Source organism: Hyla sarda, chromosome 9, assembly GCF_029499605.1.
Source record: "Hyla sarda isolate aHylSar1 chromosome 9, aHylSar1.hap1, whole genome shotgun sequence".
Lineage (NCBI taxonomy): Eukaryota > Metazoa > Chordata > Amphibia > Anura > Hylidae > Hyla > Hyla sarda.
In genome coordinates, this window is record NC_079197.1 from 185,329,984 (window position 1) to 185,349,673 (window position 19,690).

General features: G+C 44.5%; 1 protein-coding gene across 1 annotated transcript in view; it reads right to left on the minus strand.

Annotated features, from left to right (window-relative positions):
- Window positions 1-503: 503 nt before the first annotated feature.
- The window catches only part of XPNPEP2 (X-prolyl aminopeptidase 2), an 84,787-nt gene continuing 65,600 nt past the window's right edge, over window positions 504-19,690 (minus strand). The window contains exons 17-22 of the mRNA XM_056538435.1: window positions 17,334-17,403; window positions 16,808-16,912; window positions 16,127-16,186; window positions 15,497-15,573; window positions 14,397-14,495; window positions 504-1,353 (exon numbers count right to left, since the gene is read on the minus strand). Coding sequence (XP_056394410.1) covers window positions 1,153-1,353; window positions 14,397-14,495; window positions 15,497-15,573; window positions 16,127-16,186; window positions 16,808-16,912; window positions 17,334-17,403 — 612 coding nt within the window. The 3' untranslated portion in view covers window positions 504-1,152. The remainder of the gene's footprint in view (window positions 1,354-14,396; window positions 14,496-15,496; window positions 15,574-16,126; window positions 16,187-16,807; window positions 16,913-17,333; window positions 17,404-19,690) is intronic.

The window sequence follows — 19,690 nt, forward strand, 5'->3', positions numbered from 1 at the left end:
TCTATGGGAGGGGGTGTCACGGCTGTCACGCCCCCTTCCATAGACTTGCATTGAGGGGGCGGGGCATCATGAGGGGCAGGGCTGTGACGTCACGTGCTGCCGTCTCTAAGCATTCAGAACATTTTGCTCCAAACGCTGAGCAGCGGAGTACCCCTTTAATGAATCCTTATTCTCCTCCTAATATATATATATATATATATATATATATGTCAGGCATATCCTAAAGCTTGTGTGTTTTGGTGCAATGTGTCGGTATGTAAATTCCCTGCACTTTTTTAATACTGAAGATCTGCAAATAAATCGTGTGTTATTGCAATTATTATAATGTAATAGGAATTAATGGACGTTTTCCATTCCTGGGAGATCTACATAGAGTATAACAGAGAGATGGTCACATGGGTGAGAGGTCTCCCATTTAGGACTATATGAGTCAAAAATTTACTGATATTTGGATTATAACAATTTACATGTAATAAAACACAGGTCACATGATTATACTTTCCGGATATATTTATTATTTGGGACATTATTTGGATCTTGAAGTGTCCCTGTAATAAACTGGAGTTTTATTGGACCAGACCTCTTAGTCTTCTTCTTCCACCATCGATGATCCCAGGCACGATGTATGAGGTGCCCCCGGCCAGTGCACTGTGATAGGAGACTTAAAGGTTTACCCCGCCCATAGACATCTTATCCCCACCTCTGGAGACCCCCGTGATCTCTCTGCTGCACCCAATGTTTGTTTAGATCGTCAGGTGCAGTGGGAGGTTCTTGATGTCATGGCCACGCCCCCTCAATGCAAGTATATGTGAGGGAGAGTGACTGCCATCACGCCCCCTCCCATAGACTTGCATTGAGGGGGGGTGGCCGTGATCTCACGAGCCTCCGCACCACATCTCCAGTCATCAGGCACGGAGCGAAGTTCGCTCTGAGCACCGGATGTCTGTGGTGCCGTGGCCAAGTTTGCGGGGGTCCCCAGTGGCGGGGATAAGATGTCTAGGGGCAGAGTACCTCTTTAAATCCTTCTTCAGCCCATTAGACGGCTCCATCCAGTTTGTATTAACCGCAGATCTACCTTACGAGGTCAGTATTATAGGTGACGTCATGGTGTGTATATAGGATGACGGCCATGTTATTCTCTGGGCTTCTGTCTTATACCATCGTCTGCTGTAGACACAGGTTGGAGATGAAGGTCATGGTGAGGAGACCGAGAGAGGCCACCGTGAAGGTCCCGTGGGACAAGGGCTGCGTGTTCTTCTCCAGCCATTTATACTCTTCATGAAGTTCTTGTTTTTGTAACTCAGGTCCAAGAATTTTCCTGATCTTCTCGTAATGTTTGTCTACGTGTTTAATCTAAAGAAGAACATGGAAGAAATGAAGAGGTCTTGTTTATATGGCCAATGACCTCAGCTGTGTAATCTATACCGACAATAATATAATCGATACTCCACGCTGTCCCAAACCAAGGCCCTAAAGCATCTGATCTGTGCCCCAATAGTAAGACCAATGCCCAAACCAATGCCCTCAAGCATCTGATCTGTGCCCCAATAGTAAGAACAATGCCCAAACCAATGCCCTCAAGCAGCTGATCTGTGCCCCAATAGTAAGACCAATGCCCAAACCAATGCCCTCAAGCATCTGATCTGTGCCCCCAATAATACAAATGCCCCAAAACAAAGCCCACAAGCATCTGATCTGTGCCACAATCATTTGACCAATGCCCCAATCCAAGGCCCTCAACCATCTGATCTGTGCCCCAATAGTAAGACCAATGCCCATACCAATGCCCTCAAGCATCTGATCTGTGCCCCCAATAATACAAATGCCCCAAAACAAAGCCCACAAGCATCAGATCTGTGCCCCCAATAATAAGACCAATGCCCAAACCACGGCCCTCAAGCATCTGATCTGTGCCCCCAATAATAAGACCAATGCCCAAACCAATGCCCTCAAGCATCTGATCTGTGCCTCCAATAATACAAATGCCCCAAAACAAAGCCCACAAGCATCAGATCTGTGCCCCCAATAATAAGACCAATGCCCAAACCACGGCCCTCAAGCATCTGATTGGTGCCCCCAATAATAAGACCAATGCCCAAACCAAGGCCCTTAAGCATCTGATCTGTGCCCCCAATAATAAGACCAATACCCCAAACCAAGGCCGTCAATCATCTTGTCTGTGCCCCCAATAATAAGACCAAATTCCCCAAACCAAGGCCCTCAAGCATATGATCTGTGCCACCAATAATAAGACCAATGCCCAAACCAAGGGTCTCAAGCATCTGATCTGTGCCCCCAATAATAAGACCAATACCCCAAACCAAGGCCGTCAATCATCTTGTCTGTGCCCCCAATAATAAGACCAAATTCCCCAAACCAAGGCCCTCAAGCATCTGATCTGTGCCCCCAATAATAAGACCAATGCCCAAACCAAGGCCCTCAAGCATCTGATCTGTGCCCCCAATAATAAGACCAATGCCCAAACCAAGGCCCTCAAGCATCTGATCTGTGCCCCCAATAATAATACCAATACCCCAAACCAATGCCCTCAAGCATCTGATCTGTGCCCCCAATAATAAGACCAATGCCCAAACCAAGGCCCTCAAGCATCTGATCTGTGCCCCCAATAATAAGACCAATACCCCAAACCAGGGCCGTCAAGCATCTTATCTGTGCCCCCAATAATAAGACCAATGCCCCAAAACAAGGCCCTCAAGCATCTGATCTGTGCCCCCAATAATAAGACCAATGCTCAAACCAAGGCCCTCAAGCATCTGATCTGTGCCCCCAATAATAAGACCAATGCCCAAACCAAGGCCCTCAAGCATCTGATCTGTGCCCCCAATAATAAGACCAATGCCCAAACCAAGGCCCTCAAGCATCTGATCTGTGCCCCCAATAATAAGACCAATACCCCAAACCAAAGCCGTCAAGCATCTTATCTGTGCCCCCAATAATTAGACCAATGCCCCAAAAAAGGCCCTCAAGCATCTGATCTGTTCCCCCAATAATAAGACCAATGCCCAAACCAAGGCCATCAAGCATCTTCTCTGTGCCCCAAATAATAAGACCAATGCCCAAACCAAGGCCCTCAAGCATCTGATCTGTGCCCCCAATAATAAGACCAATACCCCAAACCAAGGCCGTCAAGCATCTTATCTGTGCCCCCAATAATAAGACCAATGCCCAAACCAAGGCCCTCAAGCATCTGATCTGTGCCCCCAATAATAAGACCAATGCTCCAACCAAGGCCCTCAAGCATCTGATCTGTGCCCCCAATAATAAGACCAATACCCAAACCAAGGCCCTCAAACATCTGATCTGTGCCCTAATAATAAGACCAATGCCCAAACCAAGGCCCTCAAGCATCTAATCTGTGCCCCCAATAATAAGACCAATGCCCCAAACCAAGGTCCTCAAGCATCTGATCTGTGCCCCCAATAATAAGACCAATACCCCAAACCAAGGCCCTCAAGCATCTGATCTGTGCCCTAATAATAAGACCAATGCCCAAACCAAGGCCCTCAAGCATCTGATCTGTGCCCCCAATAATAAGACCAATGCTCAAACCAAGGCCCTCAAGCATCTGATCTGTGCCCCCAATAATAAGACCAATACCCCAAACATCTGATCTGTGCCCCAATACTAAGACCAATACCCCAAACCAAGGCCCTCGAGCATCTGATCTGTGCCCCCAATAATAAGACCAATGCCCAAACCAAGGCCCTCAAACATCTGATCTGTGCCCTAATAATAAGACCAATGCCCAAACCGAGGCCCTTAAGCATCTGATCTGTGCCCCCAATAATAAGACCAATGCCCAAACCAAGGCCCTCAAACATCTGATCTGTGCCCTAATAATAAGACCAATGCCCAAACCAAGGCCCTTAAGCATCTGATCTGTGCCCCCAATAATAAGACTAATGCCCAAACCAAGGCCCTCAAGCATCTGATCTGTGCCCCCAATAATAAGACCAATGCCCAAACCAAGGCCCACAAGATCTGATCTGTGCCCCCAATAATAAGACCAATGCCCAAACCAAGGCCCTCAAGCATCTGATCTGTGCCACCAATAATAAGACCAATGCTCAAACCAAGGCCCTCAAGCATCTGATCTGTGCCCCCAATAATAAGACCAATGCCCAAACCAAGGCCCTCAAGCATCTGATCTGTGCCCCCAATAATAAGACCAATACCCCAAACAATGCCCTCAAGCATCTGATCTGTGCCCCCAATAATAAGACCAATACCCAAACCAAGGCCCTCAAACATCTGATCTGTGCCCTAATAATAAGACCAATACCCAAACCAAGGCCCTCAAACATCTGATCTGTGCCCTAATAATAAGACCAATGCCCAAACCAAGGCCCTCAAGCATCTAATCTGTGCCCCCAATAATAAGACCAATACCCCAAACCAAGGCCCTCAAGCATCTGATCTGTGCCCTAATAATAAGACCAATGCCCAAACCAAGGCCCTCAAGCATCTGATCTGTGCCCCCAATAATAAGACCAATGCTCAAACCAAGGCCTTCAAGCATCTGATCTGTGCCCCCAATAATAAGACCAATACCCCAAACATCTGATCTGTGCCCCAATACTAAGACCAATACCCCAAACCAAGGCCCTCGAGCATCTGATCTGTGCCCCCAATAATAAGACCAATGCCCAAACCAAGGCCCTCAAACATCTGATCTGTGCCCTAATAATAAGACCAATGCCCAAACCGAGGCCCTTAAGCATCTGATCTGTGCCCCCAATAATAAGACCAATGCCCAAACCAAGGCCCTCAAACATCTGATCTGTGCCCTAATAATAAGACCAATGCCCAAACCGAGGCCCTTAAGCATCTGATCTGTGCCCCCAATAATAAGACCAATGCCCAAACCAAGGCCCTCAAACATCTGATCTGTGCCCCCAATAATAAGACCAATGCCCAAACCAAGGCCCACAAGATCTGATCTGTGCCCCCAATAATAAGACCAATGCCCAAACCAAGGCCCTCAAGCATCTGATCTGTGCCCCCAATAATAAGACCAATGCTCAAACCAAGGCCCTCAAGCATCTGATCTGTGCCCCCAATAATAAGACCAATACCCAAACCAAGGCCCTCAAACATCTGATCTGTGCCCTAATAATAAGACCAATGCCCAAACCAAGGCCCTCAAGCATCTAATCTGTGCCCACAATAATAAGACCAATGCCCCAAACCAAGGCCCTCAAGCATCTGATCTGTGCCCCCAATAATAAGACCAATACCCCAAACCAAGGCCCTCAAGCATCTGATCTGTGCCCTAATAATAAGACCAATGCCCAAACCAAGGCCCTCAAGCATCTGATCTGTGCCCCCAATAATAAGACCAATGCTCAAACCAAGGCCCTCAAGCATCTGATCTGTGCCCCCAATAATAAGACCAATACCCCAAACCAAGGCCGTCAAGCATCTTATCTGTGCCCCCAATAATAAGACCAATGCCCAAACCAAGGCCCTCAAGCATCTGATCTGTGCCCCCAATAATAAGACCAATGCTCCAACCAAGGCCCTCAAGCATCTGATCTGTGCCCCCAATAATAAGACCAATACCCAAACCAAGGCCCTCAAACATCTGATCTGTGCCCTAATAATAAGACCAATGCCCAAACCAAGGCCCTCAAGCATCTAATCTGTGCCCCCAATAATAAGACCAATGCCCCAAACCAAGGCCCTCAAGCATCTGATCTGTGCCCCCAATAATAAGACCAATACCCCAAACCAAGGCCCTCAAGCATCTGATCTGTGCCCTAATAATAAGACCAATGCCCAAACCAAGGCCCTCAAGCATCTGATCTGTGCCCCCAATAATAAGACCAATGCTCAAACCAAGGCCCTCAAGCATCTGATCTGTGCCCCCAATAATAAGACCAATACCCCAAACATCTGATCTGTGCCCCAATACTAAGACCAATACCCCAAACCAAGGCCCTCGAGCATCTGATCTGTGCCCCCAATAATAAGACCAATGCCCAAACCAAGGCCCTCAAACATCTGATCTGTGCCCTAATAATAAGACCAATGCCCAAACCGAGGCCCTTAAGCATCTGATCTGTGCCCCCAATAATAAGACCAATGCCCAAACCAAGGCCCTCAAACATCTGATCTGTGCCCTAATAATAAGACCAATGCCCAAACCAAGGCCCTTAAGCATCTGATCTGTGCCCCCAATAATAAGACTAATGCCCAAACCAAGGCCCTCAAGCATCTGATCTGTGCCCCCAATAATAAGACCAATGCCCAAACCAAGGCCCACAAGATCTGATCTGTGCCCCCAATAATAAGACCAATGCCCAAACCAAGGCCCTCAAGCATCTGATCTGTGCCACCAATAATAAGACCAATGCTCAAACCAAGGCCCTCAAGCATCTGATCTGTGCCCCCAATAATAAGACCAATGCCCAAACCAAGGCCCTCAAGCATCTGATCTGTGCCCCCAATAATAAGACCAATACCCCAAACAATGCCCTCAAGCATCTGATCTGTGCCCCCAATAATAAGACCAATACCCAAACCAAGGCCCTCAAACATCTGATCTGTGCCCTAATAATAAGACCAATACCCAAACCAAGGCCCTCAAGCATCTGATCTGTGCCCCCAATAATAAGACCAATACCCAAACCAAGGCCCTCAAACATCTGATCTGTGCCCTAATAATAAGACCAATGCCCAAACCAAGGCCCTCAAGCATCTGATCTGTGCCCCCAATAATAAGACCAATACCCCAAACATCTGATCTGTGCCCCAATAATAAGACCAATACCCCAAACCAAGGCCCTCGAGCATCTGATCTGTGCCCCCAATAATAAGACCAATGCCCAAACCAAGGCCCTCAAACATCTGATCTGTGCCCTAATAATAAGACCAATGCCCAAACCGAGGCCCTTAAGCATCTGATCTGTGCCCCCAATAATAAGACCAATGCCCAAACCAAGGCCCTCAAACATCTGATCTGTGCCCTAATAATAAGACCAATGCCCAAACCAAGGCCCTCAAGCATCTAATCTGTGCCCCCAATAATAAGACCAATGCCCCAAACCAAGGCCCTCAAGCATCTGATCTGTGCCCCCAATAATAAGTCCAATACCCCAAACCAAGGCCCTCAAGCATCTGATCTGTGCCCTAATAATAAGACCAATGCCCAAACCAAGGCCCTCAAGCATCTGATCTGTGCCCCCAATAATAAGACCAATGCTCAAACCAAGGCCCTCAAGCATCTGATCTGTGCCCCCAATAATAAGACCAATACCCCAAACATCTGATCTGTGCCCCAATAATAAGACCAATACCCCAAACCAAGGCCCTCGAGCATCTGATCTGTGCCCCCAATAATAAGACCAATGCCCAAACCAAGGCCCTCAAACATCTGATCTGTGCCCTAATAATAAGACCAATGCCCAAACCGAGGCCCTTAAGCATCTGATCTGTGCCCCCAATAATAAGACCAATGCCCAAACCAAGGCCCTCAAACATCTGATCTGTGCCCTAATAATAAGACCAATGCCCAAACCGAGGCCCTTAAGCATCTTCTCTGTGCCCCCAATAATAAGACCAATGCCAAAACCAAGGCCCTCAAACATCTGATCTGTGCCCTAATAATAAGACCAATGCCCAAACCAAGGCCCTTAAGCATCTGATCTTTGCCCCCAATAATAAGACCAATGCCCAAACCAAGGCCCTCAAACATCTGATCTGTGCCCTAATAATAAGACCAATGCCCAAACCGAGGCCCTTAAGCATCTGATCTGTGCCCCCAATAATAAGACCAATGCCCAAACCAAGGCCCTCAAACATCTGATCTGTGCCCTAATAATAAGACCAATGCCCAAACCAAGGCCCTTAAGCATCTGATCTGTGCCCCCAATAATAAGACCAATACCCCAAACCAAGGCCGTCAAGCATCTTATCTGTGCCCCCAATAATAAGACCAATGCCCAAACCAAGGCCCTCAAGCATCTGATCTGTGCCCCCAATAATAAGACCAATGCTCCAACCAAGGCCCTCAAGCATCTGATCTGTGCCCCCAATAATAAGACCAATACCCAAACCAAGGCCCTCAAACATCTGATCTGTGCCCTAATAATAAGACCAATGCCCAAACCAAGGCCCTCAAGCATCTAATCTGTGCCCCCAATAATAAGACCAATGCCCCAAACCAAGGCCCTCAAGCATCTGATCTGTGCCCCCAATAATAAGACCAATACCCCAAACCAAGGCCCTCAAGCATCTGATCTGTGCCCTAATAATAAGACCAATGCCCAAACCAAGGCCCTCAAGCATCTGATCTGTGCCCCCAATAATAAGACCAATGCTCAAACCAAGGCCCTCAAGCATCTGATCTGTGCCCCCAATAATAAGACCAATACCCCAAACATCTGATCTGTGCCCCAATACTAAGACCAATACCCCAAACCAAGGCCCTCGAGCATCTGATCTGTGCCCCCAATAATAAGACCAATGCCCAAACCAAGGCCCTCAAACATCTGATCTGTGCCCTAATAATAAGACCAATGCCCAAACCGAGGCCCTTAAGCATCTGATCTGTGCCCCCAATAATAAGACCAATGCCCAAACCAAGGCCCTCAAACATCTGATCTGTGCCCTAATAATAAGACCAATGCCCAAACCAAGGCCCTTAAGCATCTGATCTGTGCCCCCAATAATAAGACTAATGCCCAAACCAAGGCCCTCAAGCATCTGATCTGTGCCCCCAATAATAAGACCAATGCCCAAACCAAGGCCCACAAGATCTGATCTGTGCCCCCAATAATAAGACCAATGCCCAAACCAAGGCCCTCAAGCATCTGATCTGTGCCACCAATAATAAGACCAATGCTCAAACCAAGGCCCTCAAGCATCTGATCTGTGCCCCCAATAATAAGACCAATGCCCAAACCAAGGCCCTCAAGCATCTGATCTGTGCCCCCAATAATAAGACCAATACCCCAAACAATGCCCTCAAGCATCTGATCTGTGCCCCCAATAATAAGACCAATACCCAAACCAAGGCCCTCAAACATCTGATCTGTGCCCTAATAATAAGACCAATACCCAAACCAAGGCCCTCAAGCATCTGATCTGTGCCCCCAATAATAAGACCAATACCCAAACCAAGGCCCTCAAACATCTGATCTGTGCCCTAATAATAAGACCAATGCCCAAACCAAGGCCCTCAAGCATCTGATCTGTGCCCCCAATAATAAGACCAATACCCCAAACATCTGATCTGTGCCCCAATAATAAGACCAATACCCCAAACCAAGGCCCTCGAGCATCTGATCTGTGCCCCCAATAATAAGACCAATGCCCAAACCAAGGCCCTCAAACATCTGATCTGTGCCCTAATAATAAGACCAATGCCCAAACCGAGGCCCTTAAGCATCTGATCTGTGCCCCCAATAATAAGACCAATGCCCAAACCAAGGCCCTCAAACATCTGATCTGTGCCCTAATAATAAGACCAATGCCCAAACCAAGGCCCTAAAGCATCTAATCTGTGCCCCCAATAATAAGACCAATGCCCCAAACCAAGGCCCTCAAGCATCTGATCTGTGCCCCCAATAATAAGTCCAATACCCCAAACCAAGGCCCTCAAGCATCTGATCTGTGCCCTAATAATAAGACCAATGCCCAAACCAAGGCCCTCAAGCATCTGATCTGTGCCCCCAATAATAAGACCAATGCTCAAACCAAGGCCCTCAAGCATCTGATCTGTGCCCCCAATAATAAGACCAATACCCCAAACATCTGATCTGTGCCCCAATAATAAGACCAATACCCCAAACCAAGGCCCTCGAGCATCTGATCTGTGCCCCCAATAATAAGACCAATGCCCAAACCAAGGCCCTCAAACATCTGATCTGTGCCCTAATAATAAGACCAATGCCCAAACCGAGGCCCTTAAGCATCTGATCTGTGCCCCCAATAATAAGACCAATGCCCAAACCAAGGCCCTCAAACATCTGATCTGTGCCCTAATAATAAGACCAATGCCCAAACCGAGGCCCTTAAGCATCTTCTCTGTGCCCCCAATAATAAGACCAATGCCAAAACCAAGGCCCTCAAACATCTGATCTGTGCCCTAATAATAAGACCAATGCCCAAACCAAGGCCCTTAAGCATCTGATCTTTGCCCCCAATAATAAGACCAATGCCCAAACCAAGGCCCTCAAACATCTGATCTGTGCCCTAATAATAAGACCAATGCCCAAACCGAGGCCCTTAAGCATCTGATCTGTGCCCCCAATAATAAGACCAATGCCCAAACCAAGGCCCTCAAACATCTGATCTGTGCCCTAATAATAAGACCAATGCCCAAACCAAGGCCCTTAAGCATCTGATCTGTGCCCCCAATAATAAGACCAATACCCCAAACCAAGGCCGTCAAGCATCTTATCTGTGCCCCCAATAATAAGACCAATGCCCAAACCAAGGCCCTCAAGCATCTGATCTGTGCCCCCAATAATAAGACCAATGCTCCAACCAAGGCCCTCAAGCATCTGATCTGTGCCCCCAATAATAAGACCAATACCCAAACCAAGGCCCTCAAACATCTGATCTGTGCCCTAATAATAAGACCAATGCCCAAACCAAGGCCCTCAAGCATCTAATCTGTGCCCCCAATAATAAGACCAATGCCCCAAACCAAGGCCCTCAAGCATCTGATCTGTGCCCCCAATAATAAGACCAATACCCCAAACCAAGGCCCTCAAGCATCTGATCTGTGCCCTAATAATAAGACCAATGCCCAAACCAAGGCCCTCAAGCATCTGATCTGTGCCCCCAATAATAAGACCAATGCTCAAACCAAGGCCCTCAAGCATCTGATCTGTGCCCCCAATAATAAGACCAATACCCCAAACATCTGATCTGTGCCCCAATACTAAGACCAATACCCCAAACCAAGGCCCTCGAGCATCTGATCTGTGCCCCCAATAATAAGACCAATGCCCAAACCAAGGCCCTCAAACATCTGATCTGTGCCCTAATAATAAGACCAATGCCCAAACCGAGGCCCTTAAGCATCTGATCTGTGCCCCCAATAATAAGACCAATGCCCAAACCAAGGCCCTCAAACATCTGATCTGTGCCCTAATAATAAGACCAATGCCCAAACCAAGGCCCTTAAGCATCTGATCTGTGCCCCCAATAATAAGACTAATGCCCAAACCAAGGCCCTCAAGCATCTGATCTGTGCCCCCAATAATAAGACCAATGCCCAAACCAAGGCCCACAAGATCTGATCTGTGCCCCCAATAATAAGACCAATGCCCAAACCAAGGCCCTCAAGCATCTGATCTGTGCCACCAATAATAAGACCAATGCTCAAACCAAGGCCCTCAAGCATCTGATCTGTGCCCCCAATAATAAGACCAATGCCCAAACCAAGGCCCTCAAGCATCTGATCTGTGCCCCCAATAATAAGACCAATACCCCAAACAATGCCCTCAAGCATCTGATCTGTGCCCCCAATAATAAGACCAATACCCAAACCAAGGCCCTCAAACATCTGATCTGTGCCCTAATAATAAGACCAATACCCAAACCAAGGCCCTCAAACATCTGATCTGTGCCCTAATAATAAGACCAATGCCCAAACCAAGGCCCTCAAGCATCTAATCTGTGCCCCCAATAATAAGACCAATACCCCAAACCAAGGCCCTCAAGCATCTGATCTGTGCCCTAATAATAAGACCAATGCCCAAACCAAGGCCCTCAAGCATCTGATCTGTGCCCCCAATAATAAGACCAATGCTCAAACCAAGGCCTTCAAGCATCTGATCTGTGCCCCCAATAATAAGACCAATACCCCAAACATCTGATCTGTGCCCCAATACTAAGACCAATACCCCAAACCAAGGCCCTCGAGCATCTGATCTGTGCCCCCAATAATAAGACCAATGCCCAAACCAAGGCCCTCAAACATCTGATCTGTGCCCTAATAATAAGACCAATGCCCAAACCGAGGCCCTTAAGCATCTGATCTGTGCCCCCAATAATAAGACCAATGCCCAAACCAAAGCCCTCAAACATCTGATCTGTGCCCTAATAATAAGACCAATGCCCAAACCGAGGCCCTTAAGCATCTGATCTGTGCCCCCAATAATAAGACCAATGCCCAAACCAAGGCCCTCAAACATCTGATCTGTGCCCCCAATAATAAGACCAATGCCCAAACCAAGGCCCACAAGATCTGATCTGTGCCCCCAATAATAAGACCAATGCCCAAACCAAGGCCCTCAAGCATCTGATCTGTGCCCCCAATAATAAGACCAATGCTCAAACCAAGGCCCTCAAGCATCTGATCTGTGCCCCCAATAATAAGACCAATACCCAAACCAAGGCCCTCAAACATCTGATCTGTGCCCTAATAATAAGACCAATGCCCAAACCAAGGCCCTCAAGCATCTAATCTGTGCCCCCAATAATAAGACCAATGCCCCAAACCAAGGCCCTCAAGCATCTGATCTTTGCCCCCAATAATAAGTCCAATACCCCAAACCAAGGCCCTCAAGCATCTGATTTGTGCCCTAATAATAAGACCAATGCCCAAACCAAGGCCCTCAAGCATCTGATCTGTGCCCCCAATAATAAGACCAATGCTCAAACCAAGGCCCTCAAGCATCTGATCTGTGCCCCCAATAATAAGACCAATACCCCAAACATCTGATCTGTGCCCCAATAATAAGACCAATACCCCAAACCAAGGCCCTCGAGCATCTGATCTGTGCCCCCAATAATAAGACCAATGCCCAAACCAAGGCCCTCAAACATCTGATCTGTGCCCTAATAATAAGACCAATGCCCAAACCGAGGCCCTTAAGCATCTGATCTGTGCCCCCAATAATAAGACCAATGCCCAAACCAAGGCCCTCAAACATCTGATCTGTGCCCTAATAATAAGACCAATGCCCAAACCGAGGCCCTTAAGCATCTTATCTGTGCCCCCAATAATAAGACCAATGCCAAAACCAAGGCCCTCAAACATCTGATCTGTGCCCTAATAATAAGACCAATGCCCAAACCAAGGCCCTTAAGCATCTGATCTGTGCCCCCAATAATAAGACCAATGCCCAAACCAAGGCCCTCAAACATCTGATCTGTGCCCTAATAATAAGACCAATGCCCAAACCGAGGCCCTTAAGCATCTGATCTGTGCCCCCAATAATAAGACCAATGCCCAAACCAAGGCCCTCAAACATCTGATCTGTGCCCTAATAATAAGACCAATGCCCAAACCAAGGCCCTTAAGCATCTGATCTGTGCCCCCAATAATAAGACTAATGCCCAAACCAAGGCCCTCAAGCATCTGATCTGTGCCCCCAATAATAAGACCAATGCCCAAACCAAGGCCCACAAGATCTGATCTGTGCCCCCAATAATAAGACCAATGCCCAAACCAAGGCCCTCAAGCATCTGATCTGTGCCCCCAATAATAAGACCAATACCCCAAACCAAGGCCGTCAAGCATCTTATCTGTGCCCCCAATAATAAGACCAATACCCCAAACCAAGGCCGTCAAGCATCTTATCTGTGTCCCCAATAATAAGACCAATACCCCAAACCAAGGCCCTCAAGCATCTGATCTGTGCCCCCAATAATAAGACCAATGCCCAAACCAAGGCCGTCAAACATCTGATCGTTGCCCCCAATAATAAGACCAATGCCCAATCCAAGGCCCTCAATCATCTGATCTGTGCCCCCAATAATAAGACCAATAGCCCAAACCAAGGCCCTCAAGCATCTGATCTGTGCCCCCAATAATAAGACCAATAGCCCAAACCGAGGCCCTCAAGCATCTGATCTGTGCCCCAATAATAAGGCCAATACCCCAAACCAAGGCCCTCAAGCATCTTATCTGTGCCCCCAATAATAAGACCAATACCCCAAACCAAGGCCCTCAAGCATCTGATCTGTGCCCCCAATAATAAGACCAATGCCCAAACCAAGGCCCTCAAGCATCTGATCTGTGCCCCCAATAATAAGACCAATGCCCAAACCGAGGCCCTCAAGCATCTGATCGGTGCCCCCAATAATAAGGCCAATACCCCAAACCGAGGCCCTTAAGCATCTGATCTGTGCCCCCAACTATTCAGACACTATGGGTAATGCCTCAGTGATGTTATGATTATGGTCCACATGGTGCGATGACAGACACTATGACCGATGCCTCACTGTTTCAAAACTACAACTCCCATCATGCCCTGACAGCTGGAGGCATGCTGGGAGTTGTAGTTTTACTAGAGCAGTATTTGCCCTACAGTGTCTCCAGCTGTTGCAAAACTAAACTCCCAGCATGCCCGGACAGCCACAAGTTAGGAAAAACTGTGCGACAGTATAAAGATTTCTATGAGTTCACTACTCACCTGAGCTTGGGTCATCAGACTGGTGTCAATTAACTTTCTGTCATAGGGGACTAAGGTGATCGTCTCAAATGTGAGATACTTCTCCCCTCCAAATGTATTCTGCGTCCAGAGAAGAAGAGGGAGAGATGGGGGATGGAGAAATAGAAGGGAAGGAGGGGGGCAGAATAGAAAGGGTTAATCGCTGATCCATTCATTAAGGGTTACTATATGTAGTAATATGTGCCATATACATGGAAAATATAAACACATATTCCGCCCTCTAGTGGCCGTCATCATGTACAGCAATCCTGAAAAATATTATTCTAGAAATCTTCCACAGGGTGCGTTCACACCTGCGTATTTTCTGCTGTAGTTTTACTTCGCAGATTTTCTACCCATTGAAGTCAATTGGCAGCAGAAAATACGCAGGTGTGAACGCATCCACACGGTAAAAACAAGGGGAGAATTGATTATTCAGTTATGGCAAAAGAAAGTTGCAAATTTTCTTGATTGGCATCCAGTATACATACATTGTACATACATATATTATACATACATTATAAATACATACATGAAGGTATATATGGATGTAGACATGGAGGTGTATATATAAAGGTGTATATATATATATATATATATATATATATATATATATATATATATATAAAACTTCCCTCCTGTTTATGAATTGTCAGGCAGAATTATCCTCAGAATTAATATTCTGAACTTCATTTCTACCCTTTGAGATATATATATATATATATATATATATATATATATATGTGTGTAAAGGATCCGCCTCAGAACGCTCGGTGCCAGAGGCCGTGATTGTGCCGTCATGGCCATGCCCCTTGTGACGTCATGCCACCCCCCCACCCCATTCATGTCTATGGGAGGGGGCCTGTCTAATATGGAAACATGAAGGGGGTGTGTGGCATGACATCACAAGGGGGCATGTGTGGCCGTGATATCACGATCACTGCTGCAGGAATCCGGCGTTACTCCACTTCTCCTCTGCACAGGTTTTGATATATGTTTCCCCTGTACACTCCATATCCTTGTATTAGAATGCACAGTACATAAATCTCATAAAATCCAGGGACATATATAAAACAAAATACCTTGGTCTCGGCTTCCACCACCACCGCAATATCCTCAATCCGGATCCCAAAATATCCATCATGATAGTAACCGGGTTCTAATACCGAAAACAAAAGGCGTACTGTGAGGGAAAGAGGGTGCAGGGCTGCAGTGTCACCTCCACACTGTATAACAGCTACAACAATCCGGTCTGGCTGCAGCATCATCCTTGTCCCAGCCGAAGTGCAGACTGGGACAAAGTCCAGGAAGTGAGGGCGGGACCAGTATTCCTCTGTGCTCACTCCTGTCCTATCAGACTGGAGTAAGGAGGGGGTTACAGAGCAACCTGTAGTGATTGGATGAAGAGACCAAACACAGCACAGCAGACTCAGGGAGGGAGATGAGTCCTGCAGAGAGAGGACACGGCCCCCTCTAGAGAACAGAATGACAAACCAAGTGAGCAACAGGTTTTTGTGAGAGAAATATAGGTGCTAGACTCAAGATTAGATACTGAGTAGTGAATACTGCTCAGGTTAATGTGAGTACAAGTGGCCGTAGCCTTAGGAGAAAGGTCTGGAATCAAAGCAGAAGGAGTCATCTGAAGGAAATGCCGGCGCCACTTGTCATGAATCAATATGGCGTCAAGTAACGGTGATCAGGAGACAACTTACCGATGGAGGTGAACATTCCTTTTGTCAAAGCAATGTTGTTGGTCTGTAATCCCACTGGCCCTGAAATAGGGAATAGTGCACAGAAAGGGGGCAGAAGAAGTTACACAGTAACAATATAAATATTATAACAGTAAAATATACTTTACTGCCTGTTATAATAATAAAATAATAAATACTTTCCCGTTTGCACTAATAAATATAACAATAATTGATATTTCTAGCCTGTAATAATAATATATCAACAATAGATACTTTCCAGCCTGTAATAATAAAAATAATAATTAATTATGACAATAATATACACTTCCCCGTCTGCAATAATAAAAATAATAATAATAATAATGAATTATAACAATAATAGATACTTCCCCATCTGTAATAATAATAATAATAATAATAATATAACAAGTTACTTTCCAGCCTGTAATAATAAAAATAATAATAATAATTAATTATAACAATAATATACACTTCCCGTCTGTAATAATAATAATAATAATAATGATTTATAACAATAATAGATACTTCCCCATCTGTAATAATAATAATAATAATAATAATATAACAAGTTACTTTCCTGCCTGTAATAATAATAAATATAATAATAGATACTTTTCTGCCTGTAATAATAAATATCACAATAATAGATACTTTCTCCCCTGTTCCCAGGTTAGGACTTACATTCATGGACAGAAAAGAAGTTTCCTATCCCGTGTCCTGTGCCGTGGCCATAGTTCAGGCCGACTTCCCACAAGGCCTGTCTGGCTATTGCTTCAATGGTTCTACCTGTGGCCAGAAAAACATGACCCGTTTAAATCAATTATTTATTTATATATTTATATATTTTATTTTTTGTAAAACCAAATTTAAAATAATAAAACATTTAAGTTAAATTATGACAAAACAAAATGTATTTATTAAGGTTAGAGACAGTTAGACCATAAGGATTTATTGGTGGCTACAAACAAGCTGACTAGGCCATCCGTGGGGTCAAACAGGTCCCCAGCAATAATTTTGCGCTTTTCTGTGGAGGTGACAATCAGAAAGGCCTCAGCAAATATTGATACATTCTCTTTCAAAATTCAGAATACATGAAACTAGATACTTGACCCCCAGACTGTGGATTCTAAGGGAAGTCATTTAGGTTTATTTAATGAAGTAATTCTGCAGCAATGATAAAAGGACAAGAACGGAATAATGGAAATACCGGGAGTGCGAGGTGGAAAGACCAGTTTGCTGAGCTCGATATTTCCCATCAGGACCCGGGTGTAGGCCTCCTAGAGGATGAGAGAAATGGGGAGATTATTGGGGAAGGAGTTACCCTTTAACCAGGAGATGCATAGCGGCCATAATACATCAGCTTCTCTTCTCATTCATGTACAGATACAGTCATATATATATACAGTCACATAGATACAGACATATGTATATATATATAGTCACATAGATACAGACATATATATATATATATATAGGCACATAGATACAGACATATATATATATATATATATATATAGTCACATAGATACAGTCATATATATATAGTCACATAGATACAGTCATATATATATATAGTCACATAGATACAGTCATATGTATATAGTCACATGGATACAGTCATATATATATATAGTCACATAGTCATATATATATATATATATATATATATATATATATAGTCACATAGATACAGATACAGTCACATGGATACAGATACAGTCACATAGATACAGATACAGTCACATGGATACAGATACAGTCACATAGATACAGATACAGTCACATAGATACAGATACAGTCACATAGATACAGATACAGTCACATGGATACAGATACAGTCACATAGATACAGATACAGTCACATGGATACAGATACAGTCACATAGATACAGATACAGTCACATAGATACAGATACAGTCACATAGATACAGATACAGTCACATGGATACAGATACAGTCATATATATAGACACAGTCACATAGATACAGACATATATATATATAGTCACATAGATACAGTCATATATATATATAGTCACATAGTCATATATATATATATATATATATATATAGTCACATAGATACAGTCACATAGATACAGATACAGTCACATAGATACAGATACAGTCACATAGATACAGATACAGTCACATGGATACAGATACAGTCACATAGATACAGATACAGTCACATGGATACAGATACAGTCACATAGATACAGATACAGTCACATGGATACAGATACAGTCACATAGATACAGATACAGTCACATGGATACAGATATAGTCACATGGATACAGATACAGTCACATGGATACAGATACAGTCACATAGATACAGATACAGTCACATGGATACAGATACAGTCACATAGATACAGATACAGTCACATAGATACAGATACAGTCACATAGATACAGATACAGTCACATGAATACAGATACAGTCACATAGATACAGATACAGTCACATAGATACAGATACAGTCACATGGATACAGATACAGTCACATAGATACAGATACAGTCACATAGATACAGATACAGTCACATGGATACAGATATAGTCACATGGATACAGATACAGTCACATAGATAGAGATACAGTCACATGGATACAGATATAGTCACATAGATACAGATACAGTCACATGGATACAGATACAGTCACATAGATACAGATACAGTCACATAGATACAGATACAGTCACATAGATACAGATACAGTCACACAGATACAGATACATTCACATAGATACAGATACAGTCACATAGATACAGATACAGTCACATGGATACAGATACAGTCACATGGATACAGATATAGTCACATGGATACAGATACAGTCACATAGATACAGATACAGTCACATAGATACAGATACAGTCACATAGATACAGATACAGTCACATGGATACAGATACAGTCACATGGATACAGATATAGTCACATGGATACAGATACAGTCACATAGATACAGATACAGTCACATAGATACAGATACAGTCACATAGATACAGATACAGTCACATGGATACAGATACAGTCACATAGATACAGATACAGTCACATAGATACAGATACAGTCACATGGATACAGATATAGTCACATGGATACAGATACATTCACATAGATACAGATACAGTCACATAGATACAGATACAGTCACATGGATACAGATACAGTCACATGGATACAGATATAGTCACATGGATACAGATACATTCACATAGATACAGATATAGTCACATAGATACAGATACAGTCACATAGATACAGATACAGTCACATGGATACAGATACAGTCACATGGATACAGATATAGTCACATGGATACAGATACAGTCACATAGATACAGATACAGTCACATAGATACAGATACAGTCACATAGATACAGATACAGTCACATGGATACAGATACAGTCACATAGATACAGATACAGTCACATAGATACAGATACAGTCACATAGATACAGATACAGTCACATGGATACAGATACAGTCACATGGATACAGATACAGTCACATGGATACAGATACAGTCACATGGATACAGA